This window comes from Passer montanus, unplaced genomic scaffold (assembly GCF_014805655.1).
Source record: "Passer montanus isolate IOZ18808 unplaced genomic scaffold, ASM1480565v1 scaffold46, whole genome shotgun sequence".
Classification (NCBI taxonomy): Eukaryota; Metazoa; Chordata; class Aves; order Passeriformes; family Passeridae; genus Passer; species Passer montanus.
The window spans coordinates 5,630,966-5,650,023 of NW_024369485.1; the positions used below are offsets into that span (position 1 = coordinate 5,630,966).

The window sequence follows — 19,058 nt, forward strand, 5'->3', positions numbered from 1 at the left end:
TACTCTTTCTGTCTTTCTTTAAGTCCCTCTCTGTCTTTTCTTTCTGCTGGCCTTGAAAGGCTTTGGGCACTTGTCGGGTTTACAGTGGGATTTCAAATGCCTTCATGCCAGTTGCTGGGTGGAAGGGAAAATTACGTCCTGGCAGAGCAGCAGCGAAGTATTTCATTGTCAGCTGGGAGATTCGGGTTGCAGGGTAAAGCTGGAGTGCTAAGTCCCAGACTGGCTGGGGCTCTTGGTGTTCCAAATGATGTGTGGTGGTTTCTGAGGCACAGAGACACCTTGCTTTGCTGATCAAAAGCGTGTAGGACGCATTTGGACTTTCAGAGCCAGAGTGAACAGATTATTTGTCAATTTCACCATCAAATGAAGTGGCAGAAGTTGCCCTGTGCCTGTCCTGGAAATCACAGAATCATAGAATGGTTTGGGTTGGAAGGGACATTAAAGGTCATCTCCATCCAGCCCCTGCCATGGGCAGGGAACTTTCCACTAGAGCAGGTTGCTCAAAGCTCCATCCAGCCTGGCCGTGAACACTTCCAGGGATGGGGTATCAACAACCTCCCTGGGCAACCTGTGCCAGTAAATAATTTTGTCAATCTCACCAACCTTCACAGTAAATAATTTCTTCCTGATATCCAATCTAAATCTACCTTCTTTCATCTTAAAGTAATTCTGTTTGTCCTTAAGGTCTCAGGAAGGGCTGTGGTGCCAGCACAGTCTGCAGCTGTGGGATAGCAGCACACAGGATCGCAGCTCAACTGTGACAGGGATGAGTAGCAGCTCCTAAGAAAATCAGCCAGTAGCATGTGTTAGGGCATGCGAAAGCCATCAAGGAGTGGGGTGGCACAAACATAGAAGGAGATCAAAGTCTTAAGCTGCTTTTCCTTTGGTGCTCATGCAGATTACTATTACTATTTTTTGGCAGAAGTAGCTCAGATTAAAGACCATTCCTGAATACTTTCAAAAAAATAAATGGCTTTCTATCTATACCTAGCATTCACCTCTCCTTGAAATGCTATTGCAGTTCTTTGGTCTCTATGGATATATGAATTACTAGTCTATTTCTCCAGTGTGATCTTGGATGAGAAATATTCCTAGGCCCTGAATGGCAATTTTGTAATGAAAGTTATAGTAGAATAGGCCAGGAACCAAACAGTATCCATTAAGGTTTGCTTTTATGTAAGCACCATTCAAAAGCAGTCATCCAGCCTTTGGCTGATAACAGTTTTCCACCTCAGTTATGCCCAGTTCAGCAGCTTGGTTGTCTAAAATAAACCCTAAATTTCTTCCTCTTTCTATTTGATTGCCATTTCCCTCTTTGCATTCCGTTCACATTCTTTTTCCTTCAGAGCTTTCAGAGTGTTTATGGCTTCAAAAGCCTCTTCAGTTTCTCATGGTGACTTCCCAAATAATGAAAAGTCACCTGCTGATTTTCCCGAGACCAGGAGACCTCTGTTTTGTCCTAATCAGTTGCCAGCATGTGCACGGTGTCTTTCATGCCAGTAGCTCCTGTCCCCTGTGCTCCCTGGCCACTGGGAGCAATGGGGCCAACCCTCAGCAATCTCTGCCTTTTGGTAGATGAGGATCAACCCAGCTGGATCAAAGGAATTGAAAAATGTGGACAGGTAATCAAATCTCATCAGCTCTCCTCTCTTTGTACTTAGTAAGGATAGATGGACAATCCTGAGGGAAACCCAGATGTGCTGAAACAGATGTCCAAGGAGGTGAGAAGACTCCCTCACTGGAGCAGCCTGTTCCTGTCTGCAGAAGGAGCCTAGAGACCAAAATTAAAGCCAAATGCCTTTTACACATCTAAATGTAGATTTGATAAATTTCAGCCCAAAATATGTACCCTCTGTAAAAATATGCAAGTGTGTTTATCTTAATTTAATTTTAATAAGCAGTATTTTGAGGAGAGCTCTCCCGTCCTCTACCTGAGGGACTGGTGAGGAAAGCAGGCGCATCCTCAGCCGTCTGCTGCAGTGTGAACAGAGCTGGACTGAAACAACTGTCAAAGCTGACACATCAAAGATCTTTCTGGCTTTTCACAGCCTTGAGAAAAAACAACCTACTCGGATGTTTTCCTTCTTTTTTTCCAGATTTTCCAAGAATAGCCCCCTTCTCATTTAAAAAAATTCATAAAGATAATGTCATTATGTTTCCATCACTCAGGGACCACTGTGATTCTTCCTATTAAAAACATTGATCCACATGGGATACCATTAATACTGGAAAATACGACACTATATTGCCAGTGCATGTATAGTGTATATGTGAAATTATAAACTTGAAAATAGGTGTACAAAATACACATAAAATTGATAAAAGGGCAAAAGGCATGTTACTTTCCAGTCTAGTAGAAATGAATAGGCATCTACAGAACATTGTTCTCCTCTGCTGGCTTTTAAGGCATGAAAAGCAATTTGAGATGTAGTCTTGCTTTAATGCCGTTTTAATTCCTCCCACAGTAACGTCAGTGCCTTCCGTGTGTGTGGACACATACATAACATTTCTATAAAAGAAACTTACTTCACTTCTGGTTAAAAATGTTTTGTTGTGTTGCTACTATTCATGCAAACCCTAATTTCTTTATGGTTCCATGAAAAAAATGCATTTCAGGTTTAATAGTGAAGTTTCCACCCATCCCATCATGGCAAATGTGTGGGGCCATGTGTGGTGCTTGGCTTTAGGTGCCAGGGGTGTGACTTAGTGCAATTGAATTCAAGGAGACTGAAGAAACTGGGTCAAACTGTGCTGAACTGTGCCATGAGGCCTTTGTTGTTACAGATCCTAGTGCAGGCTAGGTACCCCTGTGATTGTTGGGGATGCTGAAGTCATTCCCTGAGGGATGAGCTGTAAGTTCAGGCACAGCCCCACCAGACCAGCCTGAGTTCAGCCCTGAGCTAGCGATGCCTGCACGCTGCTGCTCTGTGTTGGGCTGTGGCTCTGTCACACCCTGGCTCCTTTGGCAATCCAGTGTTGCTGCCCTACACTCTCTTCCAAGGTCTGGAAGTACCCTGTGAAGTGATACAGGCACAAGCTCTGGGGCTGAGTACCTCGAGCATCACATCATTCAGAGTATGAACCGCTTCCATCTCGGAGGAGGTGAGGGGGCAGTTTGTTTTGTGAACTCAGTGCTTTGATTAATCTATTCAAATATTAACATGCCTGGTGAGGTAGAACAAAATATCCTCTGGATTTATAAATATTCATATACTAACATCTGCCACATCTGCATAGTTATAACTCTGTTTTCATGGGAGGAAAAGCGTCTCTTTGAGGAAGGTCCAAAGTAGCAGAGGGTTTCTCTCATCATACCTGTCACTTAGCAAGTTCTGTAACTTTTAAAGATCTCTCTTACAGTTGCATTATTTTAGAGTTAGCCTGGTCCACAAGGATTTAACTGCAGAATAACTGCTGTTAATGTTCCTGGATAATTTTGACTATGTGAGGTAGTATATGTTTTTTACAACATAAAACAGCCTCTTTGATCATTTGCAGTCTGCTTTCTGCCGCTGGAACAGTCCTGAAACAGCTATGCTTTGCACAGTTAATAGAGTCAGATTTTCCTTATAGTGTTGACCTCTACCTTTGGTGCTTAAAAACATGCCTTCCATTTTCTGTGGCTTGGCACAAGCCTTCAAAACTCCATGTCCTCTCTGTTTCTTTTTCTTTTTTTTTCCCCTTGCTTTACAGTTTTACTTTATTTATGGTTATTCTGCTCCATGATATCTTTTCACTAGGTTTACTCTTGTTCATCTGAATTTTGCCTCTAAGTCTACTTGGCCTTCTTCTTCCAAGAAAAATAAAAGAAAGTAGCCAAAAAATATAATCAGCAGCCTTGTTTGTCAGTAGATTCCAAACAAATCTATAGCAGCTGGCTTGCTAGTTATTTTAGAAAAAAAACTCCAAAACTTTCTTTAAAAGTTCATCATAGAAGAAGAAAGAAATCTTTGTTACTTCCTAATTTTTAGGCATAGGGAAGGCATTTTTTCGGTGCTCCAACAAATAAGTGGGTGCACAGCTTTTAAAAAGAAATTTTTGCTTTTAAAAATAACTTGAAAAGATTGTTCCTCAAGTAGATTCAAATTGAGTCCTTTATGGAATGTCTTTTTTTTCCTTCCAGAAGCTCTATTCAGTGGTGTACAGTTGTTTTTAAGGAGTTATATTAATTTTTCTCATTTATACAATGAATACTAAGGACCACAAAATGATGATTTGGGCTGTTTCTTGGGTCCATGAACTACAGAGGAAGAAAAACATAATAACTAGAGTTTGCACTTCCAAACTTCCAGAGTTCTGAACTTTGACTTCTTTTACTTGAACCAGTATTAAAGATTGGTGTGAAAATGATGTAAAATTTGTGTGATTAAGACAAGAATTATATAGTCCCCTACAAAGGGGGACTTGGGTGTTGCTTTTATGTGAAGTTGACATTGCAGACTGCTGTTACCTGGAGAACAAGCAGAGATTTGAAGCTCTGATGAATGGCTGTTTTACAGAGTAGGTTCTTGCCTTCCTGCTCTATCCTTTTAACCTTTGACATTACTTCGGTTAGTCAAAAGCAGTTTGATCCTATTATTTCAAGAGAAATCATTATTTGTCTCTATGACAAATTACAGATAGGTTAAATTTTCAAGAGCTGTTAAGTCCCAGACTCAGACATTATTTAGGCATTTAAAAAATTTTAATCTACATTTTCTGTGGTTTTGTTGGGTTTTTTTCATTTCTCAGAGTTCTTGCAGACAAGGACTCCAGACCTGCTGCTTCACCTTCAGTTTTATTTTACATTTACAGCATTATGAATCTTTAAAAATAAGTTGCAGTCTACCCAAATTACACTAGAGTTGAGCAATTTGGTGTCCTTAGGAATGCACTGAATTATCTTAATCACACTCTCAATAATATATTACTACCTTTAAAATTATTGTGAGGAGAAAATCACAAGTGTCTAAGAAGGAGCTGAAGAATAAAAGTGTAACAGTTAAAGAAAAAAAGGAAGACTAAACAAAAGCCAAGAGAGAAGTTGACTAGAAAATTAACATTAAAAATCAGGAAATCAAGAAACAACTATTGCAAGTGTGTGTCTCTATAACTGTAATTATTATACAGTGCAGCCAAGGGGGCCAAAATCTGCTCTCAGTTAAAGGAGTGAGTTGGTTTAGAACTGGGAAATAGTCAGTGTCACTTAAAAAGTCTTTGTGTCAGTTTAACTCCACAAGACACTGCACAGCCACACAGCTGAAGCAAGCTCTGCTAATGGCAAAGTAGGTGCTGCTTGATGGAGTATTGACAGTGTCTTCAGTGAAATAAATTGTCCTTTAAATTATTTTTTCCTGTAAAATGCCATTTTAATCAGTTTTCCCCAAACCACACTAATTAGAAAAGTCATTTAACCATCATTAACAAGGTACATATTTCCAGAATTTGTTATGAGAAATGATGTTGTTTCAAAATGTATTTTATATTTGTTATCCAGTTTAATGAAATTTAAATAGCAAGTTGATATGATAGTTCATTAAGATGTAAAATAGTAAAATACACTATTTTCATTTTAGAATGTCATGCTTTTAATTATGTTGTTGCTGTTTAGTACTATAAAAACGTCCTATTTTCTAGGTCAATGTTTCATATTTGTGTTATGATTAAAACAGTTTGACATTTTGAATAAAAATATACTAATTCGTTGTATTAATTAAAAATAATGACCTAGGAAAACCATTTCCAAACTAACCTAAAGACGTCAGCACTGTGAGACTTGACAGTTGTGCCATATTGTCACTATTAATGACATTTTCTACAGCAAAGTAAAATGTACATACAAAGGGGAGAAAAAAAATTAAGAACTATTTTCATTTTTAAAACTCTGTCCATGAAATCTTCAGTCCACTGAAAGGGTCACAGGTACTTGGAAAGACAAAACCAGCTTTTGAAATATTGACATTTCATGTGAAACATAAAGGGCAGCTTTTGCACAGGTAGATGTTTGTTCTTCTTCAATGCATGTTGGCCTTCTGCTGTCAGAGCGGGGAGGGCAAGTACACGAGAGGTGGAATCACAGAGCCCTTGAAGTTAACCTGTAGATTTTTAATGAGGTTGTTCCCAGGGTTGTTAATTTGTACACATAAACTGCTATTGCCACATACTTAAGTAAAAGTACTGCCGTTTTCATTGTGTTTGTGTGTGTCTGTGTCTCTGTCTCTGTCTATGTTTGCGTGTGTGTCTGTGTGTGTGTGTCTGTGTGTCTGTCTATGTTTGCGTGTGTGTCTCTCTGTGTGTGTGTGTGTGTGTGTGTGTGTGTGTGTGTGTGTAAATGTATGTATATATGGTTTGGAGACATGAGAAAAAATGAATGAATCTATAATCTATAATTACCTCCCTTGAAACTGGTTCAGACACACAGCACACATTGATTAGAGACACCAGATTCTACAGTGTCATAGGGCAACATATCATTGAAGACAAAGTCAATGATCACTAACTGTTCTGGTCCTGAGAATGCAAAATAATAATTCAAAACGCCACAGACAATAAATGGTTATTATTTCATTTCCAATCCTGTATGTTCTTTTTGGAGCTTTCATCACTGAGTTTAAGGCTGCCCTTTGTGAGGACCTCAGAGGAAGCCCTCCTCTAACTTGGTTGTAAGTCCTGGTTTTGTGTGTCACAGATCAGTGAAGTAGCCTATGGATGAACATCTATAAATTCCCACCAAGAATCTTCTATCTAAATTAAATCCTGTTATTTTCTGTTTGCCTAAAGCTGTAACATATCCCCTCTCCAAAATCCTCATGGTTTCAACAATAGTTTTCACAGATACCTCCCAGCTCTCCACAATTCTTACATTTCACTGCCTTTAATGTCCACATTCAAAAGTGGAAACAGTAAATGCTTTCCTGTGTGTGTGGCTTTTCAGATCAGTGCAAGTGGCTTTATGGACCCCTGTAAACCTGCAAACTACTGTTGGGCAGCTCTTGTTCTAGATATTTCGCTCATTAGCGAGAAAAGCTGCAAGTACCTTAAATTAAAATAGATCTTTGATTTCCCACTAGGACATCCAGAGAAGAAATTCACTTCAATTCTTCTGTGAAACTTTATAACTTTGTCTTCCCAGTGCGGGCTGGAGCCCTGGTGAGGCTGTCATTTGAACTGGAGCTGTGTTGCAGCCTCTTTTGTTCTCTGCTCTCCTCAGATGCCGGCTCGCTGCCTGCTGGCGTGCCGGAGCGAGCGGGATGACTTGTGGTGACAGCTGTAAAGTTGCGGATGGGAGCAGAGAGAGGAAAAAAGCCCTTGTTCAGTTAGGAGGGGTTTTATATCTCTCTGTTGCCATAACTACACAGAAGGAGAAAAACATGCTTCTTTCATGCTTGTCTAGATTCAAAATTGCCTGTTGTCATCCTTTCATAGGTTCAGCACCTTTGCGGCTTGGTTTGAGTAGCATTTTCGGATTATGAAATGATTGTGAAATTTGTATATTGCCTGAGCAGTTGAAATTTTGACTTAATCACCATGTTTTCTGAGGTGTTCCTTTGTTTTCGTTTGTTTCTGAAATGTTTTAGCCAAGTCTTATCAACCATCTTTATTATGTGAAAGGCATTCAGCTCTCAAAATAGTCTTTATAAGCTTGCTTAATTCTTAGAGAGCCCATAAATTTTAATACTCATTAAATAAATCTGTGTCCTTTAATCTCAACTGACTTCTTAAAAGTGTTTCTTTTTTTTTTTTAATTCTGGGTTTGGTAAGGCAGCTACTTAAGCACATCCTGATAACTTAATTCTCTATGAATAGAAACAACATTTACAGTTAAATGGTTTCTTACATTATCAGCTAGTTATGGCTCATATTCTCTTGCCATACTGTACAAACCCCCTACTCAGGCAACATGGATACTAGAAAGTGACTTTACTAGGATTTATACAAAAACACTTCATAATAACAGAAATACCTTACAAGAAGTTTGCTTAAAATAAAGGCTGAAAAATCAAGGTTTTACCCTATTACAGGAAAACATTAGTTAGGCAGAAGTGAGAAGGACATTTTGCAAAATGTCTCATAAACAGCTACAATACTGTTAGACTTTGAAAACTTCACAGTGCTTTAAAATGTAGGCGAGAAAAAACAATTATAAAGTTTTTCACATCTTCAGGACAGAGAATGTAGAGATTTGAAATTATTGTAGGTAGGATGATGTTCAGACAAAATCTTGACACAAATTATGGCTTTTTTAACATAAAATACCATGTTCTTAAAGCTCAAGGGGGCCCAAAAACTAGCTTATTTATCATTTTTTTCCAAACCTGTAGTTGTTTATGATTCTTAGGTAAGTTAACAGCCCTGTATTTAACTACTGCAATAACTTCTGTAGTCATGAATAGTCGTGATTGCAGCCCCCCACACCTGCTGAAGCTACACAGCAGGGAACCAGTTGCTGAAGTGGAGTTGTTGGATTGCAGAATACCCCAGGGAGTTCCCAGATTTGCCAGAGAGCATTTTCTCCTTTTCTTTTTTCTTTCTTTTAATTATTTTGCAATATTTGATTACACTTATCTGTTCTGATAGTGTTATGAATCACTAAGACTTACTGTGGGGACACACCAAAAAAAACAGTTCTCTGTGGTATGAGATGTCCACTGGACCAAGAAATACTGTCACATGCATTTAACCCAGTGCATAACACATGCCTGGTAGTAAACCATCCACGGAGTATTTAGGCCTAAATAGTGAGATTTAAGACTTTGTTATTTATAGGTGATGTGTAATATCTTCTGAAAGGGTGAAAATTTGGTGCCCAAGATTTGAATGCTTTTATTTGCTTTCATTAGGCATCCTGTACAGCCGTATGTGAAGGTTAGAAAATATGTGCATTACCACTGTCTAGTAAAAATGTATTTCAAAGATTTATGTTGATTACATTTCAGTACATTTCATGAAAAGCCTAAGCCCTACCCCTGCTGAAGCTGGGCAGCACTGCTTTGTTTAAATGGGCAGAGGAGCAGCCTCGTCCTTGCTAATTAATGTATGCTAAGTGCTTTGAAGTCTTTGATTGTCAGGTGTTATACCTTAGAGCTGTGGTATTTTGGGGGTTGGGGTTTTTTTGCTCTATTAGATGCAATTTGCTCTGGATACATCACTGATTTGTTTTCAGAAGCCTGTCTTTTTTATTATTATTATTATGATTATTTTTATTTTGGAACACAAGTGTTTTGTTTGCTGGCTGGTGGTGCAGATGTGCCTGTGGCTGCTGTTAACACCCAACTGGCACCAAAACTGGTCAGTGTTTCACTGGTGCTGCCATGTCAGGAGCCTGTTGGTGATCACACCGTCAGTTTCACAGATGGGTGCTGCTTGTTCAAAGCCTTCACAACTGGGAAACGTTTAGTTAATGCCTTATACTACATAAAGAGATCAAAAAGGTCCAAAAGCCATCCCTTTGTCTTCTGCTACAAGCAATTAGGATAATACTGAATCCATCCCAGACCACACAGTAATAAATATTTTAGCCTTCCCTTAAGTGTGGATTGATATTCAGGTCTGCCTGCTGGTAAATAAAACAATCAGACCTAAATTTCCCTTTGAGCTATTCTGCATTTCCAGTGCTCACAGATTTTTTTTTTCCTTCTCTTTCTGCCTGTCTCTCTCATTTTGTCTCCAGAGAAAATTATTGTCAGCCTGGAAATCAAGTTACAGTGCTAACTGACATAGTGGCATGTTATATGTGGAGAGGGGACCAGACTGGCAGTTTGCTGGGATCTCCTGGGCTTTGTTTGCCTTGGCCAATATAGAACAGTCTGCAGCCAACTTTGTATTTATTCAGGGGTGAATCCTGAAAAAAACCCGGCAGATCCTGATATAGGAAGCTACATCTTTATCTCAACATCTCAGTGGGTATTTTTATACCTGATCCTTTGGTCTCGCTGCCTTTCCTTACATGGATCACAGTGTGTGTTTGAAAACGAGAGAGATCAAATTGTCACCGTACTCTTTTCTCCTTCTTTGCATCCATATATGTAATACAAATGTAGTTAATTTTCAAACCTGGTCACATATGCTCACTGTGCATTTGTAACCCTATTTGATTATAAATTAGCAGGCATGGATACCATAGAAGACTTTACCTCATAAATCAAAGCAGCAAAAGTATTCTAGCCCCTAGACCCCATTTTTTTTTATTATTTTAATGCATAACTGCGGTACCAAAATCTCTCTAAAGTTGCATCTAAAGCTTTCTTTTTTTTTTTTTTTCCCCTAGAGATTAAGGGTGTATTTTGTCTCTGAATATAATCAGAAAGTATGTTGAAATATTTCTGTAGGCTAATACAGGGAAATATCAACTCTGTAATATGTGAAGGCATCCTTGAGGTACCTCCTAATGTCAGCTCCAGTGATGATAATAGCCTGAAAATTAGTTTCAAAACATGATATGATGTCTTCCCTGAGTTTTTAGTATATTTAGAAAGGATCTATTTACACATAGGGTTGCAGTTGTCTTCCTCAAGTGAATAATCACCACAGCTGACTTTGTTGACCCTTTCTCATCATAAGGTGAGAAGAATTTGCCTATGTGAACAATAAAAATTTATTTAGCACAACAGGGCATCTCATTGCCAACAGTCCTTTGAGTAGAGTTATCATATGCAGCCACATACATGTTGTTCAGCAGGATTTAAAAATGTTTTCCAACTCTCCAGCATCTGTTACTGTTTTCTTTAGCAGCACAGGTGTCTAACAGTGTCAACACAGCGAAGATCTAGACAGGTTGGTCTGCACTACAAAGTCCTACTGCCATGGCTGTACCAGCTTGGAGTATGACAACTTCACACCTTGCATTTCACATTGCTGTGCTGACAAAACCCAGCAGAAGATGACTCTCGTTGCCTTTGTTCAGGGGCTGGTGTAGCTGTGCCAGCAGTGATACCTCTCCATCAGCATATGCTCCATCTTCACCAGGGTGTGTAGCTGGGTAGCACAGGCTCACCAGGGCACGGCCTTGCCACACTCGTGTTTAGTATTGAGCTTTTCTCAGTTCATTTTATCTGGCTTAAGGGCTTAGGAAGGCAAAATGTGCAGGAGATAGCCAGAACCAATCAAGCATTTTCACATGCCTTGGGTGCAGGATGGTGTCCTGTGGAAACTCCATAATGAATGTGAGGATGTGAGAGGAGGACTGGGCACACCAGTATCATGCAGACAGTATTTTGCACCTCCATTCCAAGCCTTTAGCAGCCTTGGCTTTTTGCAGTACAGTACAGAGTGAGAGTGCTTCACCATTTGTCTGCCTCCCCCATCTCTCCGATAAAGGATCCTTGCACCGGCAGTCTCAGCTTTCTTACACCCCCTTCTCCTTCTGCTCATGGAAAAGAAGTTCAACTGAAATTGAGATCCAATAAGAAAAAAAAGATGGAAGTATTTATCTGCAACAGATTAGTTATGACCTTCTGAAAAAAAAAAAAAAAAAAAAGGAAATACTGTCGGGTCCCAACTAATTATTTAATCTGCCTTGGTAATTCCCAGGGAGAGACAGTACATCCTACATGTGCAAGCACACAGAACTGGTTGGGTTGTTCCTGAGACAGGCTCTGTCTTTGTTCAACTGCAGAGACATTCCATGTAACTGGATGTATATATCACATATAATCTTCAGGGTCCAGGAAGGAAACTGAAGATCACAGGGGTTCTTCCCCAGAGGGTGGTTGGGCAGTGGAAAAGGCTTCCCAGGGCAGTGGTCACAGCACCAAGCCTGACAGAGCTCAAGAAATGTTCAGACAATGCTCTCAGGCACATGGTATGATTCTTGGGGCTATTTTGTGCAGGGGCAGGAGTTAAACTCTATGGTCTTTGTGGGTCCCTTCCAACTCAGGCTATTTTGTGACCTGAAACATCCTCATCTGATAGTGATTCTCACCAGGCTTCACTCATTTCCTTTTCACTTTTCCTTTCAGAAAAAAAGAGATTAAAGGACCTATTTCTTACCCTCAGTCCCAAGTAAAAAGCTGTTCTCAGAGGTGTGTGCTTGTCTTCACATCACAAGGAATATGATGTAGCTGATTTTTGTATTTGTCAGCTGGGAAATAACTAACCCTCATCCTGAACATCATGGGAGACCTTGAGGGATGGATGATGTTCATCCTGGTCTGCCAGGTCAGGGTGTCTGGAGGAGTGGAGAACAACATCAGCCATGGCAGTGCCAAGTGTGTCTGCTTCACTTCATCAGCCTGGCCTAATGAGGCTGCTGGGCCTCAGTTGTCACTTCTCTGCAGCTGCTTCAAGCCATGTATCAACAGCATGAGGGTACATTCAGCAGGTTATTGGGGTGCCCTGCAGGCTTTGGGGTTCTCTGTGTGTCTGTGGATGTTGTGGTGAGGAGAAGGACTTGTCAAAGTGACAAAAATCCTGAGTTCTTGTGTGGTTCACGTGGGAAGGGTTCACCACGGTAAACTCCTTCCTGTCACTCACAGCTCCTGTTTGACTTCTAGATCTTCTGCTTCTTGATTTAGTTTCTTATATCTACCCCTACTCTACCACTATAAAAATAAGCAAGTGTGGGCAGTGCTGGTGCATAATGGTTAAAATTTTTGTTTTGCATAACTAGAGCATAACCTTGGGAATTAATCTCCATACTTATTAAGGGAAGAAGGTAATTGGATTTTCCTCCTGGTAACTTTTCTTGGTTTTCCCACGTTTTCTGTCCCAATCATGAAAGCACGAGGCTGTGTGAGCAAGCACTGGTCTCTTGCATGTTCCTCACTAGAATAATTAGTGATGTTTCATCAATTACCCTTTGCAGTTTTATAGAAGGTTAGTTTTCCCAAGTAAATTGTTTTAAAAGCTGTTTGTAAAAATTAGTCTTCCATATTTTGTGGCTAATTATATTTTAGTTCTTGCTGCCCTCCTTTAAAGCTTTATCTACTGGAATTTAAGTTAAGAGTACTTTATTAAAAATGGAAAGAAACCTGAGAGCTTCCATTGTGCCATGGGAATGTGCATTAGAGAGGGTCTTTAAGTATCCAGTCTTCACTGTGCTTAAAATACAGAATAAATAAACTTTGGGAATAAGTTCCTTGTTCATGTTTTATTTCTGGTTATAAGTATTTTTTTAAAAAAATACTCACTATATAATTTCTTTTCTATTTACTTGATCTACACTGTTACACAGTTGTGCTTAGTCCTGTATTTTATCCACAGCTTGTGGGCTCTTTAGTTTAATTTGTAATTTGTCCATTAATTAAGAGGGAGAAAATGTGGTGTGATGGCTGAAGCTGGGGACCAAGAATCAAAACTTCTGAGTTCTTCGTGGCTCTGTTTCTGACCTGAGGAAAGTCACTTACACCTCCTGACCTATAATGTCTCTGGAACTCTCAATATAATTATATTAAATGCCCCCAAGCAATGATAATGGCAAGACAGAAAATGCTCCACAGAGATGTTCAGTTGCAGGTTTCAGGTCAAGTCCCCTTTAGCTTCAGCCACTACGTAGCTCATGTAATTTTGGGGTGTCTCTTGTGCAGTTCTTTATGAAGAAAGTATTCAATCAGTCTTCCACTGAGAATGATTTAGCATCACTAGTGAAGAAGGGGACAGAAAGGACTGGCTTGGTTTCAAATCTCATTGCAATGTGTGTGTGTGCACCTGTGCCACAAAGAGAAAATCCCTTGCACTAGGGTAGAGCAGTGGCTGTGATTCCCTGAGGAGAAGAAACATCAGTGCTCATTCTGCTGAAACTCTGCACCTTAGCTGTCCTTGCACTTCATTTTTGCCTGGATCTCTTAATAAAACAAGTAGTCAAATGAGGAAAAAAAATCCAAACAAAGAAAATAGAGTCCATTAGAACAAAGAAATGAGAGGAATAAATAATCCAATAGGAAATTCCCAGCACATCCCTTTTTGAAGGTTTGAGGAAATTCCATTTGTTTGAGGAAATGCTGAAAATTAGGAGGAGCCCAGAAGAGGGCCTAGCAGGAGACAGCTGAGGTCGTTTTTCACTGCCAGGACTGCACTGTGTTGTCTCTTCTTTTACAACTCATCGGCAGGCATTATTACCTGGTGAAAAAATTTGTTTTGCAACTCATCCTGAGTCCTCATAAATCATTAATGCCTGGCTAAGCACAGTGTGAGCATTACAAATTCTCTGAGAATGAGGGCCCATTCTGATATAACCTTGTGTCCAATACTAATGCCTGCTAGTTATTTAGTAATACAAAGGAGCCTGAGCGAGGAAGATCGATGAATCAATGTGGTCTCCTGACTTCCTTCTCCTCTCCACCTGCCTCTCCTGTTTCTAGTTCAGATACTGAGCTGCAAAAATTCAGGACAGTTCATAGTCATCTGTCTGTGGGCAGCTATAACAATTTAGGGGAACAAGGAGGGAATCTCAGCCTGCAAATGTCTGTAGGAAAAAGAGGAGCTTTGGTTTCTGATTAGAACTTGTTCTGATTTCTGGGTTTTTGTGAGCCAAATTACATCACTGCTCCAGACCTGTTTTCTGGTTTGCATCCATTAATGAATCCATGCAGCATAAAGCACATTCAAGTGTGTAAAGAGCATAGATAGAAGCTGTGCCCAGGACTGAGTGTAATTAAAGGGTGCTCAGCAAGACCAAATAATGAGCCCATTACCTGTGGGAGCTGCTTGGGGAATTAGATGCTCAAACCAGCTCTCACAATACTGGAGCCAGCATAGAGAGCACAGCATCAATAGGTACCGTGGCTGAGCTTTGTGTCTTGTTTTTCAGTAATCTTGGCCACAGTCAGGAGTTCAAGGATGGTCTGTACTGTTCTGCTTACCCTGAGCTCACTTCCTAAAACCCCCAGACCATTCAAGAATACAACTAAACTCTCCTCTCCTCTCCTCTCCTCTCCCACAGGATCCATCTGTGCAGTTGCTATTCATACAGTTGTGCCCTTTGAACGCTGTAATAATTGATCATGAGCTTTAAAAGAGGGAGATGGAATGAGGTGAGGTGGAGATTGACCCTTCATGTAAGTGTAATCGTAGACTTGTGTGACTTAGTCATGGATGGAGCCCTTGTCCTGAAAGGCCTCTGCAAGGAAGGTTCTAAAGCCACAGATACAAGAGAAATGGAACTTGAAGAGGACCTTAGGAGAAGTGCAGATGGGGGTCAAGAACAGTGGTTGGGTAAATTTGAAAAGGGGAGAGAGTATCAGAAAGTTTAGAGGGAAAGGTTAACAGTCTTTAAGACATGAAATGATAGAAAATTGATGTGAGGAAAATGTCGTTGCTGTAAATGAAAGTGGGAAAATGGACCACGACAGAGAAGGGGATGGAAACTGTTCATATGTGAAAAGGGACAGAAAAAATGCTTGCTCCATAAATATATGCATCTGATAAAGCACCTGGTGCTGTTCCTGTGAAACCAGAGACCTCAGTCACTTTGGCTCTCAGTCAAGTACAACACCTCTTGTGCCCAAACCATGCTTGATCTTTAGCTGAGGCCCAAAGTGTTCCTTGTGCAATGAGACTTGAGGCACTTGCACTCCCCTGCACTGGAGTGGACACTCAGATCCCATTTTAGGTTTTGCTTGAAATGTATCATTGTGCTTTACCTCAGCTGAATTTGTTAAAAATAGTCCCTGCTACAGCACCCACAGGACAAAGCGGTTTATTTTCCCCTATTATAGCTCTGACAAAAGCCTGCTGTTATTTCTGTGCCCTCTCTAATGATCTGCTTGCTCTCTGGAGAGCACTGACCCATTTCAGCATAGAATAATTAGCCTTTCAGACACTACTGTGTTTCCATTAAATAGACATAAATGTGCAAGGTGACATTTATTTACTTAGGCCTGAAAAATATGCACCACAGATGTTGGGGCTTGGGAGAGCTTCAGTTGCTTTTCATTAAACTATTGTATATTTTAATGCTTTTGTGTCATTAAACACTAGTGCTTGACTGAAATGATTCCTGTTGAGTTTCCTTGGGGAAGCAGGAGAGCACAGGGATTATTGGGGTCTGGGTTTCACCATGAGACCCTTTGGCAATGCTTTGGCAGCTCTTGCTCAAGCCTGTCAGTAGCTTTGAGCACAGTTAGAGTTACACACCCTTGAGGTTCCTTTTACTTCATGTAAGGACTCCATGTAAGGAACTGTTGTTGATTTACAGATCTGTCTGAAGAGGAACGTGTTCAGGGTGTTACACTGAGGAAATGAGAACCTTGACCTATTGCAAACATAAAATAAACCCAAAGTCCTTTAGTATTTAAAATCCGCTCTTCTGTCATCTTGATCACTGGCTTCTGAACCACCAGGCTATTGCCCAGGTGAAAAGTATATTATTCATCTTGATAGCCACTTTAGTCTGCAAAGTTGGAGGGAAGTCTTAGCCTTAAAAGTCCAGGCAGCATATAAAACATGTAGGTTGCCTGGTAGTTCACATCCCCACATGGAGACGTGGCATGCTATCTTTTCATTCCATTAGCACCAATAGGCTCTATAAAAGGAGACATCATGCAAGGTAGGTGCTTTATTGCAGGATGGAAACACTTTCATAGGTTATTTTAATCATTATGATTCTTTCATGATGTGTGAAAGTTGATTGTTGCTGTAAATGAAGCCATTGAAGGCTAAAAAATAAAAATGCTGTGATGGTAAAAATCCTTAGAGTGCAAAAAATAGGAATTGCTATAAAAGGCAGTAATTTATTCTCTGCATGAGATTTTTTTTATCATAAGGATGCTTTAAAGCTAATTCTGAAACATATACAATTGTAGTCTATATAGCTGAGGTATATTGCAAGGTGCATTCATAATGTAGCTAATTTTTTATGGACTGTAATTTATATATTATTTAGAAGTGCTATTTTTTATGTTAACTGGGAGGCTTAACACATTTTTACTATGTTAAGGATAAGTTATTTTTGCAGGTCTTGTGGTTTTATTATTTTGACCCATATCCAGTTCATATTGCATCATAATACCATTTTTACTAATATTATTCGAGTATGTTCAAAACTTATTTCCATTTGGATAGAAATTCATTAGCTCTTGATTTTGATTATAACAAATTATTTTAACTTTTCTGTGATAATGCATTCTCTGTGTTTCTGATTTGCTAATGCTGAAATGTTTTATTTTCATTTTTAACCCTTCCAAATTTAGGAATAGTTTTTGCTTTTTTTTTTTTCTGTGTATATATATTTCCGTTGTTTAGACCTACTGGTTCCTGCTTTTTTCTTTTTCTTTTTTTTTTAATATGTTATGTTCGTAACTTCTGACTGTCTGTGTTGAGCCAATCTTACCAACAAAAATATCAATTGTTTCCTGTTTCTCTACTTCTTTACAAAAAAAATGAAAAGTAAAAAGTAAAAAATAAAAAAACTCTTAATGGGAATCCTGGCACTGTCTGTCTTCTCTGTTCTGCAGAAATGTTGAAGGAGTTGAACCAGCAACGCAGAGCGAAAGAGTTTACAGACCTGAAAATTATTGTTGAAGGCAAAGAGTTTGAAGTCCACCAAAATGTTCTAGCTTCCTGCAGCTTGTATTTCAAGGACCTGATTAAAAGGTTTGCCTTCCTTCCAGCTGTGATCTGCTCTGTTCTTTTGTAGGGCGCATTTGTGTCGCTTTTTTTTCCTCCCCTCTCTTGCAGGTTTATGAAGATTGAATCTCCTGTCACAGAGCCAGTAGCCATTCTTTCCACCTCCTCTGAATGTATTTCCAAACTGAGGCTCAGATCCATTTGTTACACATCTGACTCGTACAGTGTAATTATTTCTGATGAGTAGAGGCTGGTTTTGGCCGAAGAAAGTGTTCCACCACTGAGAGATCTAAGATTTAAACTCCACTGCTAATGGTGATTCAGTCCACAACTAAAAACTGCTGCTGTCGATGTTTGCAAGGGACTCTGTCACACACGACAAAAGTCTGTGCTTCAGGCTGCAGAAAGCCATCAGCATTCAGGTGAACGGTGCTGAGACATCGTGCAAATAAAGCATTTGGAGTACTGTAATCCCTTCACCCTGAAATCTTTGTTACATGCTTTTGTGTGGCTTTTATGGGCAAAGGGATTGATATTTTTATTATCTGGGGACTTTTAAAAGAAGAAAAGACAACTGATTAATTTCCCTATTAAAAAATCGGAAATAAGATGATTTTCTGATCAAAATGTAGCTCGGTCTGCATGTTGGACTAACAATAGCTTTTTCACACAAACACTTCAGCTTAGGTTAGGTACAGTATGTACATTTTCTAAACATCATGTCTCCACCTTCGCATTTTCCCCCCTCTGTTTCTAGCTGATTGATTCTAAACAGTGCATGATAATCTTTTTTTTCCATTACATTGATTTTTCAATTTGTATGCTTCATATACTTGCATAGGAATAATTTGGTACTCTCATATTATTAGTAAGTTAGAGTAGCAAGTAGGGAGAAAAAAAACACAAAGATAACTTTCATTTTTCTCTCAATCATCAGCAAATTAATGCAGCTGCTGATTTTGCCTTGCAGTATTTTCCTGAGCAGACTGAGCCTGGACTGTGCTAAAAAATGGGATTAAAGAACATTTTGCTTGCTTCAAATCCTGTATTTAAATTTTGCCAACTAACACAATAGTGACTGTATTTTATTTCAGGATGGCATATTGGCTGGTATCTCCTTTCAGTGTATTGTGTCCTTTTGCACAAAGCTGGTTCTATAATTATGGATATATATTACATTTCTATGATATAACTGTACTGACTGCCTTATCAATTATTCATAAAAAATATGTTGGCCTAGGAAGCATGTCTTTTCCCCTCTGTAAATCTAATGATTGCTAGCAGTAGCTATGCCAGATCTCTCCTGTCCTTTCTCTTCTGTCTGCTCATTATTATTTAATCGTTAAGGCTACAGTATATGCTTTTCAGGGTGATAAGGAGTAGATTCTACAGGAAAAGAAAAATTATAGAACCAACTTACAGAAACCAAATCACTGACTGTCCAAAGACTGTCATTTGGATTTTGTTGTGAAGACATCTGCTTGTATGCAGAAGTCACCAGGCAGCACCTATTTCTAGAAGCACGCTGACGAATCTTGCTGCTTTATTATTTAGTTATTAAATGGAGGTATACATTA

The 19,058-nt window shown here is 39.4% G+C and overlaps 1 protein-coding gene across 1 annotated transcript in view; it reads left to right on the forward strand.

Annotated features, from left to right (window-relative positions):
• KLHL29 (kelch like family member 29) overlaps positions 1-19,058 on the forward strand; it is a 324,971-nt gene that overhangs the window by 235,608 nt on the left and 70,305 nt on the right. The window contains exon 5 of the mRNA XM_039721629.1: positions 17,370-17,508. Within this exon, the coding sequence (XP_039577563.1) occupies positions 17,370-17,508 (139 nt within the window). The remainder of the gene's footprint in view (positions 1-17,369; positions 17,509-19,058) is intronic.